At 45.6% G+C, this 26,610-nt stretch overlaps 1 protein-coding gene across 3 annotated transcripts in view; it reads right to left on the bottom strand.

The window, feature by feature from the left end:
* The window catches only part of NSD3 (nuclear receptor binding SET domain protein 3), an 87,773-nt gene continuing 61,163 nt past the window's right edge, over positions 1-26,610 (bottom strand). The window contains exons 14-23 of one of the 3 annotated variants that reach the window (XM_069945085.1): positions 20,136-20,279; positions 14,229-14,388; positions 13,423-13,625; positions 13,220-13,332; positions 12,060-12,329; positions 11,629-11,745; positions 10,329-10,470; positions 8,343-8,449; positions 6,653-6,857; positions 1-4,234 (exon numbers count right to left, since the gene is read on the bottom strand). In XM_069945085.1, the coding sequence (XP_069801186.1) occupies positions 3,993-4,234; positions 6,653-6,857; positions 8,343-8,449; positions 10,329-10,470; positions 11,629-11,745; positions 12,060-12,329; positions 13,220-13,332; positions 13,423-13,625; positions 14,229-14,388; positions 20,136-20,279 (1,703 nt within the window). In that variant the 3' untranslated portion in view covers positions 1-3,992. The remainder of the gene's footprint in view (positions 4,235-6,652; positions 6,858-8,342; positions 8,450-10,328; positions 10,471-11,628; positions 11,746-12,059; positions 12,330-13,219; positions 13,333-13,422; positions 13,626-14,228; positions 14,389-20,135; positions 20,280-26,610) is intronic. The other 2 variants (XM_069945094.1, XM_069945104.1) reach the window with 2 other exon arrangements.

Genomic DNA, 26,610 nt, shown 5'->3' with positions numbered 1-26,610 from the left:
AAAGACGATTGGCAGTAGCTTTGAAATAGCAGCACCTACTGGTTTTCAGATGATGAACAGGATACCGATAAAGCCATACAGGAAGTGGGAAAAAGAACAACACTGCTAAAAAAACATCACAAAGTAATCAAAACCGTGTATGTAAAAAACAAAAAAAAAACATACAGTTAATACAAAGCTTCATTGGCACACAAACTGAGCAACAGGATTATTATTGTCGTCTTCATGCCCTGTGTGAAATAACAAAATGAACAAATAAACTGCTGCGTTTGGCACAACAAGGGAACAAGTTGTGGTTCAGTCCCAGAAAGAGAGATTTAACATAAATCACTGACACATACCACCCAAAAACAGCGCCACTCTTTTATTCCGGGCCGTGTATGGTATTGTAGCCGATATTATTAAAGTGAATAAAGTTGGTCAACAATACCATACATGGCCTGTAGGCAGGGGGGCGCTGTTTCTAGAAAAAAAAGGTAGACCCTGTTTTTTTTCCCTACACTTTGATAACCTTTTTAATCTGATGGCCCTTGAAGAACATATAGGGGTAATTTATTAAGGATCATATGGTCTTAAAGGGAATCTGTCACCAAGAAAATGCTAACTAAACTAACAGCATCATGTTAGAGAGGAGAAGGAGCTAAGCGGATTAATATATATCTTTATGGTAAAAGATTCATCAAAACTTGTAATTTGTTGGTTGAAATCCATGCTGAGGAGTCCAGTCCATTGAGAGACACCGCCCACTGGACTCCTCAACACAGAACGATCAGGGATTTTAGAATTGAAACAAATTTCTCCCCCACAAAGATATATATCAATCTTCTAAGCTTTTCATGCTCTATAACATAGTGCCGATAGTTTAGATAGCATTGTCTTGGTGACAGGTTCCCTTCAAGGGTAAGTACACTGGAGCAAGACGCAAGTACAAGCTGACATAGATCTCAGCAATGATTTATGCCAGGGAATATGTCAGCTCTATATGATGTTTAGAGCTCAAGTGTCAAAGAGATACTGCTGAGCTGCAGCATGCATGCCTCCTCACTCCTCCACCCCTCCCTGGACTAAATCATATACAAGACTGTAGATGCTAAGCAGTGAGGGCATAAGCACCGCGTCCATGACACTTGAGCTCCATTTATGAAATAAAGCTGACAGAGTCCTTTTAAAAATCTGATGTATGGTCTAAAACTATTTTTTTTTTAAATTATATTTTTTGTGCAAACATGCACTGTGAAAATTTGCACAATGATCATAAATTCCCCCCATAGCGTTTTACAGGATTTACATTACAGTTTTAAAGCCAAAGACAAGAGGAGAAGTCTCAGTAATTCCTTCAAAAACATCCCCCATCTATGATCCATTCCTGGCTTTGGCTTAGAAAACTGCATCGAAACAACATAAAGGTGCGAACACACCCAAACGGTGAAAATCCGATTAGCAAAACAACCTGGAATTTATTGGATGCCAAAAACACGACACGTGCCATACTGATCTGGTGGCGGGTACATTGCGAACGCCATTGTTACATGTCAATGCACATTCTGTAAGAGAAGAACCACTTTAAAGATGTCAAAATGCACATAGGAATCTGTCCAGGCGAAAATAGTGAAGCGAATGCTACACACACGTTTTTGGAATGTATATCTAAAGCCCAGAAAACAGGACAGTGCCTCGCTCGTATATAAGGTGTGCATACTTCTGCATGCATGTGCGTCACAGGCTGGGCAAACTTAAATGCAAGGAAATTCTATGGTGTTTCTTGCAAATACTGCAATGGACTGGAGCAGATTGGAAATGACACTACTAGAGATTGAGCATTGACTTATGTAGGAAGGTGACGGTTCCACCTCTCGGACCTTAACCCATTTGAAGAACAGATGACACAGAGATGAGTGCCACTCAAGTTGGATCGCGGTTTACTGATGGCCGAAGATGTAGGATGCATCCAACTTCTTCAGCCTCCGGTAAGCCACGATCAAAATAAGGAGTCCTGGAAGACATGGATGCAGCCACAGGCCATAGGCTGTTTTCCAGGACTTCAACTTCAGTCACTGGTAATCAAATGCCGAACAATTCAACTCCACCATTCCCACCTCTAATAACCAACATTGTCTCAAGCAAAACAGCCAATGGCGAACAAGAAGAAGAGCTTTCTCCTTCTTTGCTACCATGGCCATCGTGCATGACACAACAAGGACTCACGTTCTTCCCAACAAGTAAGAGAAATCTTGTATATATCCTACAGGTAATCCCCCTAAATATCAATGATCTGAATACTCCCTTATGAGATGCAATCATAGGATCTGCAACGTGAAGACCACTTAAAACCCTTGGTGTCCAAGTGGAGAAACTTAGTATGTTGGGGAAGAGAGATTGGTTTAACTGGAAAATAGAACCTGCTTAAATTGTACCTGTCACCGGGATCCGGACTAGATTTTCGATTACTATACACACAATGTATCATGTATAGAAAAGCAGGAACACTAAGGGGTTCCAGTTGTCTGATCACTGATCGCTCATGGAAACACCTATCTAAAAAGAGGAGATTAGAGGTCTCGAGGCTGATCGTTCGGCAATTGATTACCATGAGCTGAAAAAGTTGGATGCCACCCTAGGGAGTCCTGGAAAACATGGAGATAGCCGTAGAATGTGTCCATGTTTTCAGTGACTACCTAAGGCTGCATCCAGCTTCTCTAGCCACCGGTAATCCAATGCCGAATGATCGAACCCGAAGAAAATGGATCAGGCGCCCATGCCGGCCAGAAAATAAGCTAACACTTTGGTTGCACTCTTGCGGCCCCCCTTTCGATAACCTCTCCTTTTGTGCACTCTCAAGAAAGGACTTCACGTCTTTGGTAAGGGCCCAGTTATAATGTTATCTATTGCTTTCTATGGTGTACATAGTGTATTGTAAAGCAAATATAGTCAAGGATCTGGTGAAGTTGACATAGTGAGTAACACTACTTCTTAAGTGTCTCATGGCCTACCAAGCAAACGCAGAGGTGCTGACCATCTATCTAGGAGAGCATGGCAGGATGCAACTGAAGCTGCCCTTATGTATGGGTATCCATGGTCGGCACATTGCATTCTCTTGGGAACCTTCAATAAAACATTGGTTATTCAAGAAAGAGGTTTGCTGATTTACAAGACAGGCACAACAGTTTGTATCAAGTCACTAAATTTTAGGGACATGCGAAATGACACCATTGTCAATTGTTGTTTTCCATGTTCCTTTGTTTTCCAGGAGATATGACATATACATTGATGGCATGTGGTAGACGCTATAGGTTCCCCTTGAGGTGCCTTAGAAGAGTGTGACAGATTTGAAGCACCTTACACGATATAGTCAGCCCAGTATGCCGCAGGGGTCAGCCATAGAAAGTTCCTTCTTCTTCATTTATCCCCTTTAAAATCGGCATACTAGGAGTTATCGATTTGTTGAATTTCAACATACATCCTTTAAGAGAACAGCTGCCGTTGAATCCTACCGAAATCTACCGAAAGGAATACTCGAGAAGACATCCGGGAATAGAATGCTGATTTTTTTTCATCTGTCTGTGAACGCATCTGAGCTGCAAACTTTTTAAACTTGCCGATTCTTCAATACTTCGACCAAACTGGTTGCCCGGAGCTGCTTTTTTTTTTGTTTGTTTGTTTTTTTCATAATCCCGAAAAAATAAAACCCAATAGTAATAATAATAATAATAAAAAATAATAATAATAAATATAATAAATACAACTTTGCTTACCACAAATGTGGAGGAAAGAGAGAGACTGGTTTCACGATAAAAAAAAAAAAAAAGTTAAAGAAGTTCCCAGGAACAACAAAATGACATTAGAAAGGACATGTACAATCTAATCCTGGCATCAAAACACTTGGATGTGTGCGTTATAAGCCCCCACTACACACTGAGGAAGAGGAAGAGGAGGAGAGGGGGTGTACGGGGTACTGACAGGACTAGTTTTCTGTTCTAAGTGCATTGTCTCCTTTAAAAATCGGATGGAAATGAGGAGTCCTCGCTCTCTGTTTTACACTTGAATTTCTTCTCATCTCCATAGGGCAACAAGTGCTTGGGGTCATGCTCCGAGCAGTACAGTCTCCCATCCTGGGCTGAGGCGGTCAGGGCTCCTATCTCATGCTCTTTGCAAAAAGATGACGGACAGAAGTCACAGAAGAATGAAGAAGCAGCTCCGCACCGGTCACACTGGTGCCACGGACAATCCCATTTTCCTTTATAAATAGAAGAGAAGAATAAGAAGTCAGCATGTGCATGAAAGTGAAGTATAGAGGTTGTTTAATGTGATGGATTTCTGACCATTACATAACATAACCTGTATATGGCATTTGTCACCACTTTTCCCCTCTTCCAAGTCTATGGGCCCTTTTACACGGGACGATTATCGTGCGAAAAATCGTTATATCGTTCGAATTTAAACGACAATCCTGTGTAATTGCAGGCAACGATCGAAAAATCGTTCGTATGTCGATCGTTGATTTAGATCTGAACCTAAAGTTATCGTTAATCGTTCGCTGTAATTCCACATTCGTTCGCTCAAGTTCTGCATTTGTTCACTAATCGATCAGTGTAATTGCACATTGTTCATTGTTTTGCTGGGATCAGAAGGAATAAACGATCATAGTAACGATCTCAATAACGATTGTAGTAACGATCATAACTAGAGTGCAACTGCGATCCACTCCCCATCCGCTCGCTAATTCTGACACAGATTTGATGGTGCAGATTTGATGCTGTGTTCAGTTATTTAAATGAAATCTGCTGCGGATCCGCTGCAGAAAATACGCTGCGGATCCAGTAAGTGTGAACATACCCTTAGGGTACACACACACACACCGTATACGCAGCAGATATGCAGCAGATCTGCAGCAGATTTGATGGTGCAGATTCGATGCTGTGTTCAGTTATTTAGATCTAATCTGCTGCGTATTTGTTGCGTATTTGCCGCGTATCGCAGCAGTAAATACGCTGCGTATACGGTGTGTGTGTTTATACCCTGAGGGTACAAACACACACGCCGTATACGCAGCGTATTTTCTGCTGCGATATGCAGCAGATCAGATCTAGATAACTGAACACAGCATCAAATCTGCTGCAGATCTGCTGCGTATCTACTGCATATACGATGTGTGTTTGTACCCTTAGGGTACAAACACACACACCGTATATGCAGCAAATACGCAGCAGATCTGCAGCAGATTTGATGGTGCAGATTTGATGCTGTGTTCAGTTATTTAGATCTAATCTGCTGGCGTATCTGCTGCGTATGTGCTGCGTATTACAGCAGTAAATACGCTGGGTATATGGTGTGTGTGTTTGTACCCTTAAAGTGTCACTGTTATATTTTAAGAAACTTTGTAATTGGGTTTATTAGGCAAATATGCCATTATCTGCATTCAAAAAGACTTTCCCCAGGTCCCCCCCTCCTCTCTCTCATCCACTGCTCATTATCAGGAAATCTTGACTCTTTTACATCAGTCGGGCCCTGTGTAATCTATGGAGAGGGGAGGGGGGAGGAGGGAGATTAGTCACCGTGGGACCTGTGTGAAAGCCGCTATTCAGAGGTCAGAGAGGTCAGTGCTGACTGTCAGAGGAGATAGCCCGGTGATGTAGCTGTAAATTAACTCTTTGTTGTCCTGTTTTGGTGCCTCATCTACTCCACCCCTCCCCTCTCCATAAGAGAACAATGAAGACAGGGGGGAGAGCTTCAAACTGCTTTTTCATGATAAAATGCTTTTTTTGGCTAATAAACCTATTTACAAAGTTTCTTAACATCGCCTGGACTATTGATTTCTGCAAAATAAATTTAAACAACAGCGACACTTTAACATGTCAGAAATAATTTTTAATCTGACTCTTTAAAGGGAATTTCTGGATTTTTTAAAAGATTTCACAGGGGCAGAGAAAGGGGTGAGAAAAAAAAACAATGTGACTCGGTTTTCCAAATATTTTAAATGGTGGGGGTCCAAGTGCTCAACCGCTACAGCAAACGGGCAAAGCACTCAGCTGAGTGTGGTTTCCCTTGTGTGGAGAGACTGATTCTATAGAGAGTCTACGAGCCTGCCTCATGCAGTGAGGAGACGCAGAACTCAGCTGAGCACTTCTCTCTTATTGTTTCAGTCATCTGTGGGGGTCTCAGCACCCAGACCCCTCATGATCATGTTTCTGAAGGGACAGTAAGGCTAATATAGTGGTTTGTTAAATGTGGACTAAGAGCCCTATTCTACCGGACGATTATCATACAGATTATCGTTAAATCATTTGAATCTAAACGATAATCGTTCGTTTGAATAGTAGTTAACGACTAACGACTGAACGAGAAATCGTTGATCGTTCAATAAGACCTGGACCTATTTTTATCTTTGCTCGTTCGCAAATCGTTCGCATTGAATAAGACATCGTTCGGTCGGTCGCAGTAGAGACGAACGCAATAGCGACGACAAGACGACCGCAAGAACGATCATAAGTAACGATTATCTTTCCATGCAAATGGGTGGACGATTTCAGGTCTTTCGTAATAGCGGTCGTTTGGGTCGTTTATCGTTATCGATTATGCGAACGATAATCGTCCCGTGGAATAGGGCCCTAAGCCTCCACGGTGTTCTCCCAATGCACGGGAAGTGATACATTACCATAGGGAGGCTGTGTCAGGTTAAGGCAGAGGAGGTGATAAGCTTTTGGACAGTCTCTCTTATCACACATCACCAGTTCTCCTCCATCTCCACAGCGGAAACAGAAATCTTCATGCATCTGCTTCTGCTCGGTTTTGATCTTCCGCTTCTTTGCTTTCAGACGAGCGTTTTTGGCCTTTTCTTCATTTGCTGTCGCACAAGCTGTCTGCAACGTCAACAGAAGAGTGAGGAAACCCAATGAACTCTCGACCGCAGCATTTTAGGATCATCGTGGAAAAACAAACAGTGCACAATGTACAGGTGTGTATTCACCTTCTGCAAGTGCGTCATGTATCCTCCTCCAATATCCTATACAGTGGGGGAGGGGTGGTGGTGATCCTGGATTCTTTACAGTGTATATAGAAACTTGGCTTCTGACGGCTGGCCTGGCTTAACCCCTTCCCAGCGTAACACTATTGTGTTGCGGCTGCTATGCAGTTAATGCACATTACTAGTGCATTACAGTGACACAGACGTTCTAACATGGCTACTAGATGTGAATTAAACCAGGGTGGCCAAAGGCAGGACAACGCTGCTGAGGTTGCCAGCAAAATTGGACGGACGTTAGATATGTATGAAGTAGCAGCATCATCTCTGCTTGGCAGAGGAGGTGACGGCAATATTCCTTAGCATTTCCTAACATGGCATATCTTTTGATATTTACTGAGGTGGACACAGTAAAGCTATTGAAATAAAACAGCAGGTGGCGCTATGCTAACAGTATTCTGTGCTGCTAGGGAACCTGTTAGGTCTACTTGTTGCTGCGGACCCCGTTGGAAAACTGTTGGGGCATAGTAGCAAGCTGTATCTTTGGTGGTGGTTGCCAAATTTATAAAAAAAATGTCAAGCTGCTTAAAGGGGAACTATCAGCAAGTTAAACGAATTTAACCTGCTGATATGTCCTGCTGCACAGGAGACACTAAGGAGGAAGGTATGTCTCTTACCTTCCTCCTCAGTGCCGTTCCTGTGCAGTTAGTCGTGTGCTCCATGGTTCAGTAAGACCATTAGGAGCAGTGCCCGCCCCTAAAGCGGCCAGGGAGGATCGGTGCTATGGGGCAGACCACACAGACCGTCTCCACAGACAGTAGAGCAAAAGACTAACCGCACCGGAATGGCGCCGAGGAGAAAGGTAAGAGACATACCTTCCTCCTCTGCCTCTCCTGTGCAATAGAGACATATCAGCAGGTTAGATTTGTCTTACCTGCTGATAGTTCCCCTTTAAGTGCCACAGCCTGGCACACCTGTCCACTCATCTCCTAGCATTTTTATGACTAACATACTGAGATCTGTATGTCAATGAAGGAGGGTCCTGGAGGTGGAGGCTGTGTTGTGTTGTGTGTGAGTGCTGAGTTAAGCCAATCTGTGGCACTCGAGCAGGTCAGCTCCTCCTCCATGACACTAGGCCAAGAAATATAAAGGCAATTTTATAAGTTTGCTGACCACCATCAGCCCCATGGACGCTACAGGTTCATACCCTAACATCTATCCAAAGGGGGCAGCTCTTAGCAGCAAATAAGAAACAAAAAAAAAAAAACATTCCTTCTAAGAGAAGGTGCCACCAGATTTTCTCTGGTCAAAACTAAAACCATACAGTCCTGAAGTGTCCATAACGACCATCGCGTAATTAATCAGAACAGATTAATTCACTTACTTTAGGTCGTACCCCCAAGAAGCCGCTGCAGTTATCGGCCCCACAGTGACACTCCGTCCGGCCATTCCCCAAACAGTCAAGGTTGTAGTTAAATGTTAACTCCGTTCCTAGAGAGGTTACATGAGAAAGAATATCCAGTTACACCAAGAGATCAGGGACATAAGGAAAGCACATGACAGTCCCAGAGGGTGGCCATTTGTTTATTGCCAGAAGTTTCTGTATACATTGCACATCTGGTGGTCAGGGCAATGTTCACACTTTTTCTATGTATAAATAAAACCTTTTATAATGGAAAAAACACACTATACCTTTCTATGGCTATAAGGGTGGTATTACACAGGCCGATGGGGGCCCGATAATACCTGTAAACGAGCAGCGATCTGCAAGATCGTCGCTCGTTTACTGGACCTATTACACGGCCCGATAATCGTCAAACGAGGGCTGCAGAGACATCGTTACCTTGCTTAACTATATACAATACCTATCCACGTTCCAGGGCTGCTGCTGAGGTCTTCTTCTCCCCAGGTCCCGCGCACTCTAACTTCAGAGTGGCCAGTCAGCTGACAGGTCCCTCAGCCAATCACAGGCCAGGACCGCCGCGGCCTGTGATTGGCCAGGCGGCCAGTCAGCTGACAGGCCACTCTGAAGCTAGAGCGCGCGGGACCTGGGGAGAAGACCGCAGGAGCAGCCCTGGAGCGGGGATAGGTAATGTATATCGTCAGTCGCCGGCCGCGCACCGCTATTACACGTAGCGGTGCGCGGTCGGCGCCCAACGAAAATAGGTCCAAACGTATATCAACGATCAGCCGATGATTGTTGTCATCGGCTGATCGTTATATTTATTACATGGAACGATAATCGGCCGAATTGGCGCGATTCGGACGATTATCTTTCCGTGTAATAGTACCCTAAGTCTGAACTTAAACATTAACCAAAAAGTCCAGTGCCCATACAAACTACTAAAATCACGAATGAACGAAAAGCAAGCTTTAATGGGAATCTTAGTAAATCAGCCCCACTTTGTCTACAAGCATGCAGAGGCTGCTGTAATCACATGGCTCTACTGATTGTCAAATTCCCTAAACATAGACAGCCTATAGTTCCCAGTATGTATAAGATATTGTAGCTATTTCTCTAGTTCTACTTCTTCTCGACATTGAGGAGCACTGAAGGGGGTGTGTGTGTGTGTGAGCGTTAGGAGCACTGCACTGACCGGAACATCGTTGAGGAGGAAGGTAGGAGACATACCTTCCTCCTCAGCAACTCTTGTGCAATAGCGGGCTAACAGCAGGTTAGATTCATCTAACCTGATGATAGTTCTCCTTTAGGGTGCGTTCACACCTACAGGATCTGCAGCAGATCTGCAGCAGATTTGATGCTGTGTTCAGTTATTTAAATGAAATCTGCTGCAGAAAATCAGCTGCAGATCCTGTAGGTGTGAACGCACCATTAGGCTGGGTTCACACTATGTATATTTGAGGCTGTATTTGTGAGGCTGTATAGCAACCAAAACCAGGAGTGGATTGAAAACACAGAAAGGCTCTGTTCACATAATGTTGTAATTGAGTGGATGGCCGCCATTTAATGGCAAATATTTGCTGTTATTTTAAAACAACGGCTGTGGTATTGAAATAATGGCCGTTATTTACTGTTATATGGCGGCCATCCACTCAATTTCAACATTGTGTGAACAGATCCTTTCTGTGTTTTCAATCCACTCCTGGTTTTGGTTGCTATGAGGACCTGACATGAGGACCAAATACAGCCTCAAATATACATAGTGTGAACCCAGCCTTAAGGAGGAAATATGGGCTGCAGTAATTTAATCCTCTCCTTCTCTGCCCCAAACTAAAAACAATTGTGAGTGAAACAAATAAACAGAAAATGACACTTACAGACTGCTAATACTATAAGTGGATTGTTTGAACATCTATAAAGGTTACGAGAATACATGACACATATTGGCTATCAGTATCAGGATTGTACCTTGAGGTATGTCACAGAGGGCAAACAAGCCGACTCGGATGTCCCCGTTAACCGTCCACTTCTGTGTTTCACAGTTTGGGTTACAGCTGTGGTTCATAAACCGCGAGTAATTCCCTTTAGGGCCGGCATCTATGATGCGATCCTGAGATGACAAAATCATATTAATATCTTGTTAGAAAAGATTTCCACACAGTGAATGGCAATAAATCCAGATAAAGGTTCTCTGTACGTCTGGATGTTAATGTCATATAAAAAAAAAACTCTGGCACGTCATAGAAACATGTCAAAATGTGGATTGGTGGGGGTCTGGGTGCTGAAGCCACCATCGACTGTTAACACTAATAGGGAGAAGCGCTCAGTCATGTCTATCCTCATCTCTCTCCTCTCAAGAGCTCAAAGACTTTCACTAGAACCCTCATGATTGCTGAGGAAGAGAACGATCGGGCATGTGAGATTTCGACTGCCTGATCACATGTTTTTGAAGAGATAGCAGCGGTGTACCCATCATCTCTCCAGTTAGAAGAAATAAACCCTTGGCTGAGCATTTGTTCATGTTTAGGGAGGGATCGGGTGAGACAGCTGGACATCAATAGCTATTAAATGTGCAAAGGAAAAGAGATGAATGAGCGCGCTCGGTTGAGCATGGTACTGGATCAAACATCAGTGTGCTTTACTCGTGGTGCTCAGGCTACAAAAAGTTTGTAGAAAGGCTACTGAGTGGGGGTCACCTGGTTAAATACTCAAATCCCCTATTGTTTTCAATGGGGCTTGTTACTCGAGTCGAGCACTCAACCACTGAAAAATCCTTGGCTCGACAAGTAACAAGCACGCCTTAAATGAGGGCAGCATAAATTAGTGACAGAAATGCTGAACAGATCGGTGTATTACTTACATCATTCTGTTCAGCCGTTCTCCTAATATGCAGGAGAATAGAATTCTTGCCACACCCCTCCCCCAGCCCTCCAGCTGCTGATTGACAGTTGACTGCCTATACTGCATGGATAGATAACTGACAATCAGCAGCTGGTGGGCGGAGTTTTCTGCTTCTCATGAATATCCAGGACTACTGGGCTCACGCACATAATGGAGAGGACTACTCATTGTCCATGTTATTCAGGAGGATATCTCTGGATCAGCTGCACAGAACAATGTAAGTGATACATCATTCTGTTCATCTTTTCAGTCACTGGTTTATGCTGCATAGGACAGCCTAAACCTACTGACAGAGTCTCTTTAAGTGCTGGATCAACTCTACATGGGAACTATTCCTTTCACTTCAGGCTATATCTTATGCTCTCACCTTTGTGACTGTCAACAGGTAGAAGTTGGTGACTCCGTTTTCGTGGGCTCGTTTCAGGCGTAGTCTGCACTCCTCCTCATCGATCAGCTCCCCAACGTACTCATTGACTAGTTCACCCTATAAACAACAGATGAGTTCGGTTTCTAGTAGACTTTAGGAACATTTCTAAGTAAAACGGTTACCCCAGAGGCATAAAACGGCAGGGCTCTACTCAAACTCCTCCACACTGTGGTTATGCTATAAGGACAATGGGAGTCGGGACCCCAGTTTTAGTTATCAGTAGGGCCCCAGGGACCAGACATTCATCTACTGTATTGTGTGGATAAGTGATAAACGCCCCTTTGAGTTTAAATTAATTACATCAAATAGGACAAAAAAAAAAACAAAAAACAACAACACAGTTTAATTTACTTTTCTTTACATGACTATACCTTGCGGATGTCTCTTTTGCACCTTAGACCCCAGCCTCTCCTTTCTGTACGGAAGATCTCAGTTTCTGGGTAGAGCCGTTTGGTAAATCCCTGATTCTGGCAGTATTCACCAGCCGGGCACACCTGAGGATGACACTCGTACAGCAACATGCGGTTCAGACACTGGGAGTCCAGGCCACAAGGGGCTTCATCATTGGGACGACAATTACAACGAGGTATTTCAGAGATATCGGCCACCTGGATCTGAACTTTTCCTACAGCTTTATTGGTCTGTGGAAAGGACACAATAGAAGACACTATAAGACTATTACCCTCACAGAGAAAGTATAACTAAGGGTGGTATTACACGGGCCCATGGGGGCCTGATAATACCTGCTAGATCGGCGCTTGTTTACTGGGCCTATTACACGGCCCGATAATCGTTTAACAAGGGCTGCAGGGACATCGTTACCCTTGTTTAAACTGTATACATTACCTGTCCAGGTGGCAGGGCTCCTCTTCCTCTGTGCTTCTCCCCTGGTCTGCGTGCTCCAGCTTAAGAGTGGCCTGTCTTAGCTGAAAGGCCGCTTAGCCAATCACTGGCCGCGGCGGTCCCGGCCTGTGATTGGCTGAGCGGCCTGCCAGCTGAGACGCTCTGAAGCTGCAGCGCGCGGGACCCAGGGAGAAGCACAGAGGAAGAGAAGAACTGCAGCCTGGATAGGTAATGTATTCCTCTTTGCATATCAAGCAGCGCCGGACGCACAGCGCTATTATATGTAGCGGTCGGCGCCCGACGTTTATAGGTCAGAACCTATATCAACGATCAGCCGATTTATTACACGGAACGATAATCGGCCGGGTAGGACCGATTTGGCAGATTATTGTTCTGTGTAAATGTACCCTTATTTTCTATTTTAGATGTAGAATGTAGAAAATTTTATGAACCCGGATGACCCCTTTAAATGGGTATTCTCAATCTGGACAATTTCTTCGAAAACAGAGTTACTCCTGTCCTCAGGTTGTGTGTGGTATTACAACTCAGCTCTATTCACTTCAATGGAACTGAGCTGCAATATCAACCCCTAAACTGAGGACGAGAGTGGTGCCATTTCTGGAAGAAAGCAGCCATGTTTTTCTACTCCTGGATAACCCCTATAACACAATATAAAGTGAGGGCCCACCTTTATGTGCTTGTAAGGAGGAGGTTTTCTGGAGTTGCGTTCTATCTCCAGAGCTTCCTTACTCTCTCGCTGTGCCTTCAACTCCTGGAATCTTTTAGCAGCTTCTTCAAGAGCTAAGGAAGAACAGAAAGAATGGGGCATGTAAAAGAACAGGAGGAGAGGATGACGCCGATGTTGCGGACTCACACAGCTCCCGTGCTCACCTTTCTTGAAAGTTTTGTTAATACTGGTCTGGCCCTCGGCAAAGCTTTTATCCCCTTCTACGTAGGGAAAAACACGACCCTGGTGCACCCAGTAGTAATCATGGGAGCCAAAGAAGAAAACTGGGAAGTCTCCTATGACATGCTTCAGTCCCTGGATATTCGGTGGAACAGTCTTTGGATTGCAGATCTCCGCTGGCCACCACCTGGGAGTAGTAGAAGAAGTATTTAACATGGAAAGATATGAAGGAAACAATGGCGGAGATTTATCAAACATGGTGTCAAGTGAAATTGTCCCAGTTGCCCCTAGCAACCAATCAGATTCCACCTTTCATTTTCCAAAGAGTCTGTGAGGAATGAAAAGTGGAATCTGATTGGTTGCTAGGGGCAACTGAGCCAGTTTCACTTTACACCATGTTTGATAAATCTCCCCCTATGTGCCTCTTAAGGAGCAAAAATGAATATAAGGAACTGTCTTTATTCGAGAGACACACGGTGGGGGAGATTTATCAAACAAGGTCTAAAGTGAAACTGGCTCAGTTGCCCCTAGCAACCAATCAGATTCCACTTTTCATTCCTCACAGACTCTTTGGAAAATGAAAGGTGGAATCTGATTGGTTGCTAGGGGCAACTGAGCCAGTTTCACCTTACACCATGTTTGATAAATCTCCCCCAATATTTGGAGGTGTCATGCAAGCAGCCACTGACCATCACACTGCTGATCAGCAAAGCAGACACTGAACCAGCAGGGCTTGTGACAGATGTGAGCTCAGTGGTCAGCTCGTTGTCTTCATATACTCAGCACTCACCTGTAATTTCCCAGCTTAACCCATACGATCTGCTTGTAGTGCAGCTTCTTCCCAGTCCTGCAGTCGTTGCAGCTCCAGGACCCTTGTGGCATCTCCATGTTGAGACAGGATGGGTGGAAGGCGGCTGGACATGACTCGCAGCACAGGAGTTTGCCGCCTCCTCGGATAAACAGACAACTTTATTAAGACCTCTGAGCGAGGTGCAACGGCAACCTCTTTTGCAACGGCAAATTCTTTTGGTGCAAGCAAAAGAATTGCACAGAATAAAGATTAAAGGGGTACTCTGTCCAGACAGTTTTTTTTCTTTTCTTTAATTGAACTGGTCAAAAAGTTATAGAGATTTGTAAATTACTTCTATTTAAAAATCTCCAGTCTTCCAATACTTATCAGCTGCTGTATGTCCTGCAGGAAGTGGTGTATTCTTTCCAGTCTGACACAGTGCTCTCTGCTGCCACCTCTGTCCATGTCAGGAACTGTCTTGAGCAGGAAAGATTTTCTACCGTATTCGATATTGCTCTGGACAGTTCCTGACATGGACAGAGGTGGCAGCAGAGAGCACTGTGTCAAACTGGAGAGAATACACCACTTCCTGCACAACATATAGCAGCTGATAAGTACTGGAAGACTTGAGGTTTTTTTTAAAAATAGAAGTAAATTATAAATCTGTATAACTCTTTGACACCAGTTGATTTGATATTTTTTTCCCTCCAGAGTACCCCTTTAAGTTTACTGCTAAATTTCAAAATGATTCAGTAACGGCCGCCCGGAGAACATCTCAGATCTCCTGCGTATAGTGTTCTGGATTTTTTTTTCTTCCCACCTGTTCCTACAGGTGTTTTATGCTGTGGTCAGAGTAGGGGGCTCACCTCTAACATCATTTTACACCTGACATCTAGTTACAAATCTGCATCAAAAGTCAAGTAACTCTGCAAATTCTTAGCTTGACTTTAGTACTGATACCGAGTTATATCCTCTATAGCCCAGAATGGATAAATTACTTGGCTCGTACTGTGCTCTTTGGTTGCAATTGTATGGATAGGTCATTGTCCTCTGCATCCTGGGACATTCATAAAACACAGAATGCAATTTCACCGAGCAGACACTGAACCAGCAGGGGCGTGTGAGCTCAGTACTGAGAATGAACACGGGATCGGTGGAGGTTAGTACAGAATTCAGAAACCTACTTGAGCTTTAATGCAGTTGATATTTGTACAGTAAAATGGTGTTAAAGGGAGACGAGTTTAGCCGCAAACCCATAGGCATTTGTGAGGAGCATCTGGCTGCCCGTCACAGACGCGGATGAGATTGCGACATTGATAAATAAGTATTTTTGCCTTTTATTGGAGGATACAAGACTAACACAACGATAAAATACACACAAGCAAAAAAAAAAAAACACCTGCACTAAACAGGAAGCCAATTCGGAAGAGCTGTGACAACAAATGGGATGTTAAAGGATTGTTCCCATCTTATAAGGTGACGGCATGGCGCTAGGATACACAAATGCCTTATGATCGGAGGAGGTCCGACCTCTGGCACCGGCATCGATCCTGAGATCTAAAGACTTTAGTGCCGATTCTAGATACCTGGCCATACAGGGGAACGGCAGCCGACTAGGGTGCCTGCACACTCCGGATCCCAGAGATCAGATCCCCACTGATCATAAACCATGGCATATCCGTCACATATGTCATCACTGCGTGAGATCGGAACACCCCTTTAACATTATATGATGCCATGGCGTGAGTAGTGAAGCATTGCAATTTTTCAAGGATATGTAAAAAAAAAAAAAAAAAATAGGCTGAAGAGTTACTTCAGAGTTCCATTCAGTTGAATGGGGTATTTCTGCGGAGAGAATAGCTGCGTGTGAATTCACCTTTAAGAAGCATTCTGCCATCTATAATAAAAAGTTGAGGATGTCTGTGAATAGTAACTGTGGATTAAAGGGATTATCCAGTCTGTAAAAACTGACCGTCTACCCTCCAGATAAATGTTAGACCACTGGTGGTGGGCATGTCCCATTTAAGTAAATGAGGCAATGCTGTGGTTCCTTACACCACCAATAGGATAGGCCATCACTTTTTTCAGGCTGGCCACCCTGCCATAGACATACCATATGACTAGGGATTAAAGGGGTTATCCAGGCTTAGAAAAACATGGCTGCTTTCTTCAAGAAACAGCGCCAACCCAGTTCTCAGTCTTAGTGTCATATTGCAGCTCAGTTCCATTGGAGTGAATGGAGCTGACTTGTAATACCACACACAACCTGATGATAGGTGTGGCGCTACTCTTGCAATTCTAATCCTTGATAACCCCTTTATCTATCTTTGTTGTGATTGACTTGTATAGTGTAATACCATCTCCTCACCAGGCATCATATTGGTACGCTTCACTCGGCCATCTGACCACCATCACGGGGTGCCACACCACATCAGATGCCGTCACCACCTCCCCCGACACACAGATATAAAATCTCCAATAACTTTATAAGCAAATGCAAACATCCAAAACCAGCCATCTTATATTTCCTCTCAATGCTTTCGGATGATACAGGTTCTCCACCCACGCAACCGCGTAATCCAGAGGAAATATAGAGATTAAGCCATATAATGAACATCACACCGATTACAGCGCCAAGCCGGGTGCAGGGAGCGCAAGCAGAGGGCTGAAAATAATAACTGGGTCTGCCAACATGCCAGGATGGCGATAGGGGAACAGTATAGGAATACTGAGTGATCACATAATACTGCTGTAATCTACAGGGGAGACTTCCCCATCACTAAACTGGAAGGAAGCAATGGCTACTAATGCCTGACTAATGTAGGAATAGGCCAGCCTTGGAGTGAATGGACTGGGATAAGGGGAAGCTGTAGTTAGACATCTGGAAATATTTTACATTTATGTATTATATATGAGGACTCTGTAATAAGTAGCATGTACTGTTTGCACCTACCCCACATACTGTTTAGTACACCCTCATAGTCAATTGTCAAAAAAAATTCTCTCTCTCACCCCTCCCCCCCCCACACACACACCTGCTCGCTCTCTTCCCCACCTGTTTTCCCCCTCCTCCTCTCCCCCTTCAACCTTTCCCCCCTCTCTCTCTCTGCCTTCTTCCCTTCCTCTTTCTCCCCACCCACTACTAGAGATGAGCGAACTTCGAGCATGCTCGAGTCCATCCGAACCCGAACCTTCGGCATTTGATTAGCGGTGGCTGCTGAACTTGGATAAAGCCCTAAGGCTATGTGGAAATCATGGATATAGTCATTGGCTGTATCCATGTTTTCCAGACAACCTTAGAGCTTTATCCAAGTTCAGCAGCCGCCACTAATCAAATGCCGAACGATCGGGTTCGGATGGACTCGTACCCAAACCCGGTTCGCTCATCTCTACCCACTACCCTTTCTCACATTTCCTCTTCAACCCTCCTTGTCCTTCACCCGTTTCACTCCACTCCACTTCTTTTTCTCCCACGCTCCAAACCTTTTCTTCCTCACTCCTGCATCCCTACTCTCTTCCTTCACCACTCTACTCTCTCTCGCTCTTATTTTATTCACTACTTTCTCTCCCCCTTCCTTCCCCTCCACCGTTCTCTTTCCCCCTTCCTCCCCCTCTTTTTCTTTTTTTCTCCATCCATTTGTCCGCCCACCCTCCCCTCTTTGCCCCAACTTTTCTATGTCTTCATCCCTTTCTCTCTTCTTCCACCCCTCTTCTTCCTCTCTCTCTCTCTCTCCCCCTCCACCCCTCTTCTTCCTCTCTCTCTCCCCCTCCACCCCTCTTCTTCCTCTCTCTCTCCCTCCACCCCTCTTCTTCCTCTCTCACCCTTCGCCCCTCTTCTTTCTTTCTTCCCACTCCAGAGCTCCCTTTTTCTCTCTGCCCCTCTTCTCTCTCTCTCTCTCTCTCTCTCTCTCTCTCTCTCCACCCCTCTTCTTCCTCTCCTTTTCTCAACCGCTCTTCTTCCTCTCTCCCTACCTCTGTCCCTCTTCTTCCTCTCCCTGCACCCTTCTTCTTGCTTTGTATCCCACTCCAGTGCTCCCTTCTTCTCTCTTTCCACCCCTCTTCTCTCTCTCTCTCTCTCTCTCCACTCCTCTTCTTCCTCTATCTCCCTTCACCACTCTTCTTCCTTTCTTTCCCACTCCAGAGCTCCCTTCTTCCTCTTTCTCCCATCACCCCTCTTCTTCCTCTCTAACCCTCCCCCCCTCTTCTTCCTTTCTTCCTTCCCACTCCAGAGCTCCCTGTTCTCTCTACCCCTTTTCTTCCTCTCTCTCTCTCTCTCTCTCTCCCTCCACCCCTCTTTTTCCTCTCACTCCACCCCTCTTTGTTTCTTTTTCACTCAAAAGCTCCCTTCTTCTTCTCTCTCTCTCTCTCTCTCTCATCACCCTTCTTTTTCCATTCTTCCCACTCCTGAGCTCCCTTTTTCTAGCTACCCCTTTTCTTCCTCTCTCTCCCTCCACCCCTCTTCCTCTCACTCCACCCCTTTTCGTTTCTTTCCCACTCCAGAGCTCCCTTCTTTCCGCTCTCTCTCTCTCTCTCTCTCTCTCTCTCAACCCCTCATCAATCTCCCTGGCTTCTCTCTCTATTCTCTCACTCCACTCCTCTTCTTCCTCTCTCTCCACCTCTCTTCTTCCTTTCTTTCCCACTCCAGATCTCCCTTCTTTTCTCTCTCTCTTGACCCCTCTTCACCCTCCCCAACTTATTTCTCTTCCTCTCTTTTCTCTCTCCCCCTCCACCCATTTATACCAATGCACATACCCACAAAAATATATGTGTACAGGTACATATCTGTCTATGCATGCATAGATTTATTTAAAGGAACCTGTCAACCTTTCATACTGCCTGATCCACAAGTCAATGAGGCAATCCGCTGCGGCTTCTGCCCGCCTAGGCTGATAGATCTCTAACTATAACCAAACAACAAGAGATCTGTCAATCCAGGCTGGTGGGGAAGGGAGACGCTGCCAAGAACCGCCACAATGACTCCTGGTTAGGCGGTATAAAAGTGGAGACAGGTTCCCTCTAAAGCAAGAATATACATGTCTGTGTTTGCGACAATGTATATATATATATTGATCAGTCTAAGTGCAAATATATACATATATCCAAGTACATGCCTATGCATGTATGCACCAATGTATACTTGCACCCACATAAATATGTATATATTAAAGGGGTAATACAGGAAAAAGCACAGCTACTTTCTTGCAAAAACAGCACCACCCCTGTCCTCAGGTTGTGTATGGTATAACAATTTAGCTCCATTCACTTCAATAGAACTGAGCTGCAATACCACATCCAAACTGGGGAGGGGGGAGGTGCTGTTTCTGTGACCATTCTGTGACCATTATTTGCTATACAAATAAAATAAAATATAAAAAAAATATTGTTGTTTTTTTTTAAACCTGGACAACCCCTTTAATGCATTTTTCTATTCCCATATGTATATATATATATATATATATATATATATATATATATATATATATATATATATATATATACACATACACACACTCCTTACCCTAAGCTATTTCCGTTCATCAATGTCTAAACATGGAGAACACTAATACAGCTGTCCTTTAAGTAAATCTGTAAAAACTGTGTGGAAATTTAGAAAAGATGATGTCGCACTAAGATTTGGGATGGACCGGGTAGGATTATTGGATTATTTTAAGCCCTTTAAAGCTGTTCAAGATTTACGCAAAAAGGGGGAAAAAAAACCCACACACACAACACACCCAAAACGTAACGCCATTCATTACAGGTTCACGTGGCGTGCAAAGCAGAGAGGCAGAGCGGGCACAGCCGAGTGCCAGGCAGGGAGAGAGTTTTAATGGCTTTTAGAACGTAAAAGATGAAATGCAGATATAAGGGGATTCAATAGGGGGGCAAAAGCTATTTTACAGTTACCTTTCTCAGATTTCTTTAGGAAAGCTGGCGAGGAGGAAGGAATCATAGGTATTTTCATCAACTCTGCACGCTTTGAGTCATTCAGAAGATAGTGGGACTTAAAGGACATAGAACTGACCAGGGTATAATCCTGAACTATCAGCCCTATACAAAACAAACAGAGAGATGCGGTCAATGAAAGCACCCATGATTCCACAAGGATCAACACAGGGTGGAAGGAGGAGGAGGGTGGAAGAGGCTCGGGGGAGAGGAGGGGGAGGAGGAGGGGGAAACAAAAATAAAAAAAAAAGACAATGAGCAAATGGAAAGAAAACATGACTCAAAAGAATGACATGAAGAAAATGATGATATCAGCATAAGCACGTGGCTCTGGATTATACTAAGACAGGACGGTTATAAGGGTCGGACAGGATTCCAGCCTCTGTGACCCCAGTCTATCCTGAAAAATGAAGGGGCTACAGTGCCTGTTGAGCCCTTACCATTGTGCAGGGGAAACTTAAAGGGAATCTGTCACTAGGTTTATGCCGCCTTAAATGAGCGCAGCATAAACTAGTGACAAAAATGCTGAACAGGTCGGTGTATTACTTACTTCATTCTGATCAGCCGTTCTCCTAATGTGCAGGAGAATAGGGGAGTGTGGGGAGGTAAGCATAGCTTCTTTATCATTTTCTATATACTGACGCCAAGTACCCCCTCAATCAGCCGTCGACCGCGCATTACCTATTACACAGAGCAATGCGCGGCAGGTGGCCGATGATTTTTATACTTGGAAGGCAGTGATCAGCTGACAAGCAAACAATTGCTTACTCCTCAGCTGGCGGGGCAATTATCTGCCTGACTCAGCAGATAAACACTCTGTGTAATAAGGCCTTAAAGGGGTACTCCAGGGGGAAAAACAATTATTTCACATCAACCAGTTTCAGAAAGCTAATTTGTAATTCTGTTTAAAAATCTCAAGTCTTCCAGTACTTATCAGCTGCTGTATGTCCTGCAGGAAGTGGTGTATTCTTTCCAGTCTGCCCATGTCTGGAACTGCCCAAAGCCGTAAAATCCCTTTAGGAAACCTATATTGCTCTGGAAGTTCCTATCATGGACAGAGGTGTCAGCAGAGTGCACTGTGTCAAACTGGAAAGAATGCATCACTTCCTACAGCAGCTGATAAGTACTGGAAGTCTTGACATTTTTAAATAGATGTAAATTTACAAATCTATATAACTTTCCGACACCAATGGATTTGAAAGTAAAGTATTTTTGCCAGAATACCCCATTAAGCCCCACAACACCAGGATGGGCCAGATAACAATGGAAAAGAACGGTGAGCCATAGAGGGGTTAGTGATGGGTCACCTCAAGATCCTGACCCAGTAAAGATAAAAAAGATAGAAGAAAGAGAAAAACACCAGAAGTGTTTTCTGGTTCAATGAGTGAAATTCATAGATATACTGTGAATCCCTTCTTCAGGTCATCCATATATCAGCGAATGAGACCGGATACCAAAGAGGAGTGTGCACAAGTATGGGGGGAACTGGCAGGTGATGTATATCATATGTATATGACCCCATTAGTAGTGATGTAACTAACACAGGGGCAGTCAATGGCGGCCTTGGCCCTGACCCCACCATTTACCTAAGGCATCTTACTGACCTTTGTGATGTCTGTGCCAGCAGCTTTCCCAGCGTCATGGGAATCTATAGATCCCACTGGACAGAAGTGTCCTTTTGGCCAAGATTCAGCGCTATAAAACAGGCTTTACTATAACATGTATTGGTACCCAGTAAATAAATGGAGACTGTGTGATATTATCCAGGCCATTGTGTCTGTTATACAGGATGACAAGGCTTCTCTGTTATGTGAGCACATGTCACCCGCTATGTCATCCCATCTTACATCTCTCCATTTAATGTAAGGTTGCCTACATGAACATTACAGACATGGCGTCGATCAGTGTTTTAATGTTATGGCTCATCAGTGTATACGTTGCAGTGAAATGATAGAATCCAGGGATTTGATCAAATCCCAGGAAATGATGGAATGAACGCGCCGTTTCATCATTTCCTTAGGGATTTGATCAAATGCCTGACACCTTTCAGGGAAATGATGGAATGAACGATCAAGGAGTTGCCCGACTCTATGTTTGGCGGTGGGGGCAGACGGGGGACAGAGCGGCACACCTCCCCGGCAGGCATATGGCGGTGGGGCGGACGGAGGAGCAGAGCAGCACGCCTCCTGGCAGGCATATGGAGGCAGAGGCGGACGAGGGGAGCAGAGCGGCACACCTCGCCAGCAGGCATATGGTGGATGGGACCAGGGGCGGATGGCGAGAGGAGCAGCACACCTCCCGGCAGGCATATTGGGGCGGGGCAGACGGGGAGCAGAGCAGCACACCTCCCCGGCAGGCATATTGGGGCAGGGCAGACGGGGAGCAGAGCGGCACACCTCCCCGGCAGGCATATTGGGGCAGGGCAGATGGGGAGCAGAGCGGCACACCTCCCCGGCAGGTATATTGGGGCAAGGCAGACGGGGAGCAGAGCGGCACACCTCCCGGAAGGCATATGGTGGCGGGGGGGCGGACGGAAACTCCCGGTAGGCAAACGGCAGCGGACAGAGGGAGCAGAGCGCCACACCTCCCCAGCAGGCATATGGCGGCAGAGGCGGACGAGGGGAGCAGAGCGGCACACCTCCCCGGCAGGCATATGGCGGTAGGGCAGATGGGACCAGGGGCGGATGGGGAGCAGAGCAGCACACCTCCCGGCAGGCATACGGCGTTGGGGCGGTCGGGGAGTAGAGTGGACAGGCCGGGGAGCAGGAGGCATGTCGCAGGGCGGGGTGGGCGGGACAGGAGGCGGACGGGGAGCTGAGCGACACACCGCCAAGCCGGCATGCAGCATTTGGGAGGCCGGGGAGCAGAGCGGACAGGCCGGGGAGCAGGAGGAATGTCGCAGGCTGGGGCGGACGGGACCAGAGTCAGACGGCACACCTCCCGCCAGGCGCATGGCAGCGGGGCCGTACGAGGAGCGGCCGGGGGAGCAGGAGGCGTGTAACAAGGGAAAAGATAGAGTTCGTTCCATCATTTTCCTAAAAAGGATCAGTGATTTGATCAATTCCCTAGGGAAATCCTTAATTCTATCATTTCACTGCAACATATATAACTATATTCCATACACAATATGTGACACTGTTATAAAGAAGCTACAAGAATATGAGTTTCTTCCCCGATGATAAGTCAGTCTATTATATGAATTCAAGGATATGGGCTTTAGTCTACAGTAGTGGCTATTCTGCCATATGGCGTACACTGCGCCTGCTGTAGGGGGTAACTGAGAGCCACGTGGACATGCTGAAGGATAACCAATAGATTTGCCATCACAGTAAACCAGGCGATACACTTGATAACACCATCCTCAGGATTACACCAGATCCTGAGCTAGTAGAGGAGCGGTCCTGACCCTTCCCTTATTGTCTACAGCCACATGGAGCAGATCTACCAGATCTGGAAGCTGCAGGAGCCATTGATTGTATTAGCTTCCCTGATACGACTACAGCATATACCATTCCGACCATGGACTCACCCTCTTAGCTGATTGACTTGTGACTTAAGGTGGCACCAAACTTCTATGGAAATGTTACGTATTACTAGATCCCAAACTTTTTTGGAGGAACAGGTTATACAAACCATCAGAATTCTATGTCAAGGGGGTGGCAATGGAGTGCGGAGGAAGCCCCCCGACCTCTCTAATACCACCTTGGTATTTGTGCAGTAGAGCTTGCACGGCTTCCCATAGATGCAATGGATGCCACAATAATGCCCTTCTGGTATCCCCCAGCGGATCTAGATTTTACAGCAAAGTGTACAGTGAACCACTGCTGCACCAGCGGGACCTGAGCCTATAACAGGGCTTGGAGCAGGGCCTGAGCCTATCACAGGGCTTGGAGCAGGGCCTGAGCCTATCACAGGGCTTGGAGCAGGACCTGAGCCTATCACAGGGCTTGGAGCAGGACCTGAGCCTATCACAGGGCTTGGAGCGGGACCTGAACCTATCACAGGGCTTGCAGAGGGAGCTGAGCCTATCACAGGGCTTGGAGCAGGGCCTGAGCCTATCACAGGGCTTGGAGCAGGACCTGAGCCTATCACAGGGCTTGGAGCAGGGCCTGAGCCTATCACAGGGCTTGGAGCAGGGCCTGAGCCTATCACAGGGCTTAGAGCAGGACCCAAACCTATCACAGGGCTTGGAGCAGGACCCGAGCCTATCACAGGGCTTGGAGCAGGGCCTGAGCCTATCACAGGGCTTAGAGCAGGACCCAAACCTATCACAGGGCTTGGAGCAGGACCCGAGCCTATCACAGGGCTTGGAGCAGGGCCTGAGCCTATCACAGGGCTTGGAGCAGGGCCTGAGCCTATCACAGGGCTTGGAGCAGGGCCTGAGCCTATCACAGGGCTTGGAGCAGGACCTGAGCCTATCACAGGGCTTGGAGCAGGACCTGAGCCTATCACAGGGCTTGGAGCAGGGCCTGAGCCTATCACAGGGCTTGGAGCAGGGCCTGAGCCTATCACAGGGCTTGGAGCAGGACCTGAGCCTATCACAGGGCTTGGAGCAGGGCCTGAGCCTATCACAGGGCTTGGAGCAGGGCCTGAACCTATCACAGGGCTTGGAGCAGGGCCTGAGCCTATCACAGGGCTTGGAGCAGGACCTGAGCCTATCACAGGGCTTGGAGCAGGGCCTGAGCCTATCACAGGGCTTGCAGCAGGGCCTGAACGTATCACAGGGCTTGGAGCAGGACCTGAGCCTATCACAGGGCTTGGAGCAGGGCCTGAGCCTATCCCAGGGCTTGGAGCAGGACCTGAGCCAATCACAGGGCTTGCAGCAGGGCCTGAACGTATCAAAGGGCTTGGAGCAGGACCTGAGCCAGAAAATCCAGAAATCTACACCTGCTCCAGAACATTTGTATATGGTTTACACTTGTTTGCAGGAACTAAACCCAGATAACTTAGGAGCGGGAGGAGGCCATCTCCTCTTTGCCTTGACGCGCCTTTGCCATGACCTACACCGGGGGCCCATAATGATGAATGGCCCCATTGCTTCCTCTAAGAGACAAGAGCAGTCTCACCTCACACTTAAATTACACGTAGGCCAGGCTGATCCCGCAGTTACCAAGTGTAGTTGCCATTAGTAAAGCAGGTTATGAACAATGAGGGAAAACAAAATATATATATAAATGAAGATAAAAACCAAAAGAACAGAGGAAATGTGAATAAATAAGAATAAAAGACTCTACAGGCTTCATCTGGTCAGGGGCTTTCATACAGTTGTGGGGTCTATGGTAGTCTAACCAATAGGAGGGCTGGATACATAACACATAAACATCATCTTCATCTGTGATCATAGCTTACATGCACAGTATGATAGCGCTGTATACCATAGCTCAGTATAGGAAACCACAGACAACCTCATCCCCCCCTGCCGTCGAGCACTGCACCCCACAAGTTTCATACTGTGCTCTCTTCTGTGGCTTAAAGGGATTCTCCAGCATTAGAAAAACATGGCCACTTTCTCCCAGAGACAGCACCCCTCTTGTCTCCAGTTTCAATTCCATTGAAGTGAATGGAGCTTAATTACAAACCCCATCTGAACAGTAGACAAGAGTGGTGCTGTCCTTGGAAGAAAGTGACCATGTTTTTGTAGGGCTGGATAACCCCTTTAATCGGTAAAAGCAATGTAAGACATCTTGTGGATTGCTGAAGTCACTCCATTGTGTATGGTCATTCACTGCCATACGTTGAAGGTATACGTCAAGGAAGACCCCTGATGCATAACTCCAAAGTAACACAATGTAACTCTTTGAGACAGATAAGTTTGTAGGGACACTACAGCATATGAAAAGTGTCCCTTTAAAGGGGTTGTCCAGCGAAAATCTTTTTCTTTCAAATCAACTGGTGTCAGAAAGTTATATAGATTTGTAATTTACTTCTATTAAAAAATCTCAAGTCTTCCCATACTTATTAGCTGCTGTATGTCCTGCAGGAAGTGTTTTATTTTCAGTCTGACAAAGTGCTCTCTACTGACATCTCTGGCCGAGACAGGAACTGTCCAGAGCGGCAGAGGTTTTCTATGGAAAACCTATAGAAAACCGAGACAAAGTTCCTGTCTCGGCCAGAGATGTCAGCAGAGAGCACTGTGTCAGACTGAAAATAAAACATTTCCTGCATGACATACAGCAGCTAATAAGTATGGGAAGACTTGAGATTTTTTATTACAAGTAAATTACAAATCTATATAACTTTTTGACACCAGTTGATTTGAAAGAAAAAGATTTTCGCTGGACAACCCCTCTAATAGATGTTAAGAGGCATCAAGCCCCAAGCAACCAGACTGTCTCAGACTCCACAATAGTGACATCAATGCACTTCTATTACTCATAAAGAATAAAAGGAGGAAATAAATGGGCTACTCCTGGTCAGTCCCATATGCCAAAGGTAA

This window comes from Dendropsophus ebraccatus, chromosome 1 (genome assembly GCF_027789765.1).
Source record: "Dendropsophus ebraccatus isolate aDenEbr1 chromosome 1, aDenEbr1.pat, whole genome shotgun sequence".
Taxonomy (NCBI): Eukaryota; Metazoa; Chordata; class Amphibia; order Anura; family Hylidae; genus Dendropsophus; species Dendropsophus ebraccatus.
This window is presented reverse-complemented; position numbering and strand designations above follow the sequence as displayed.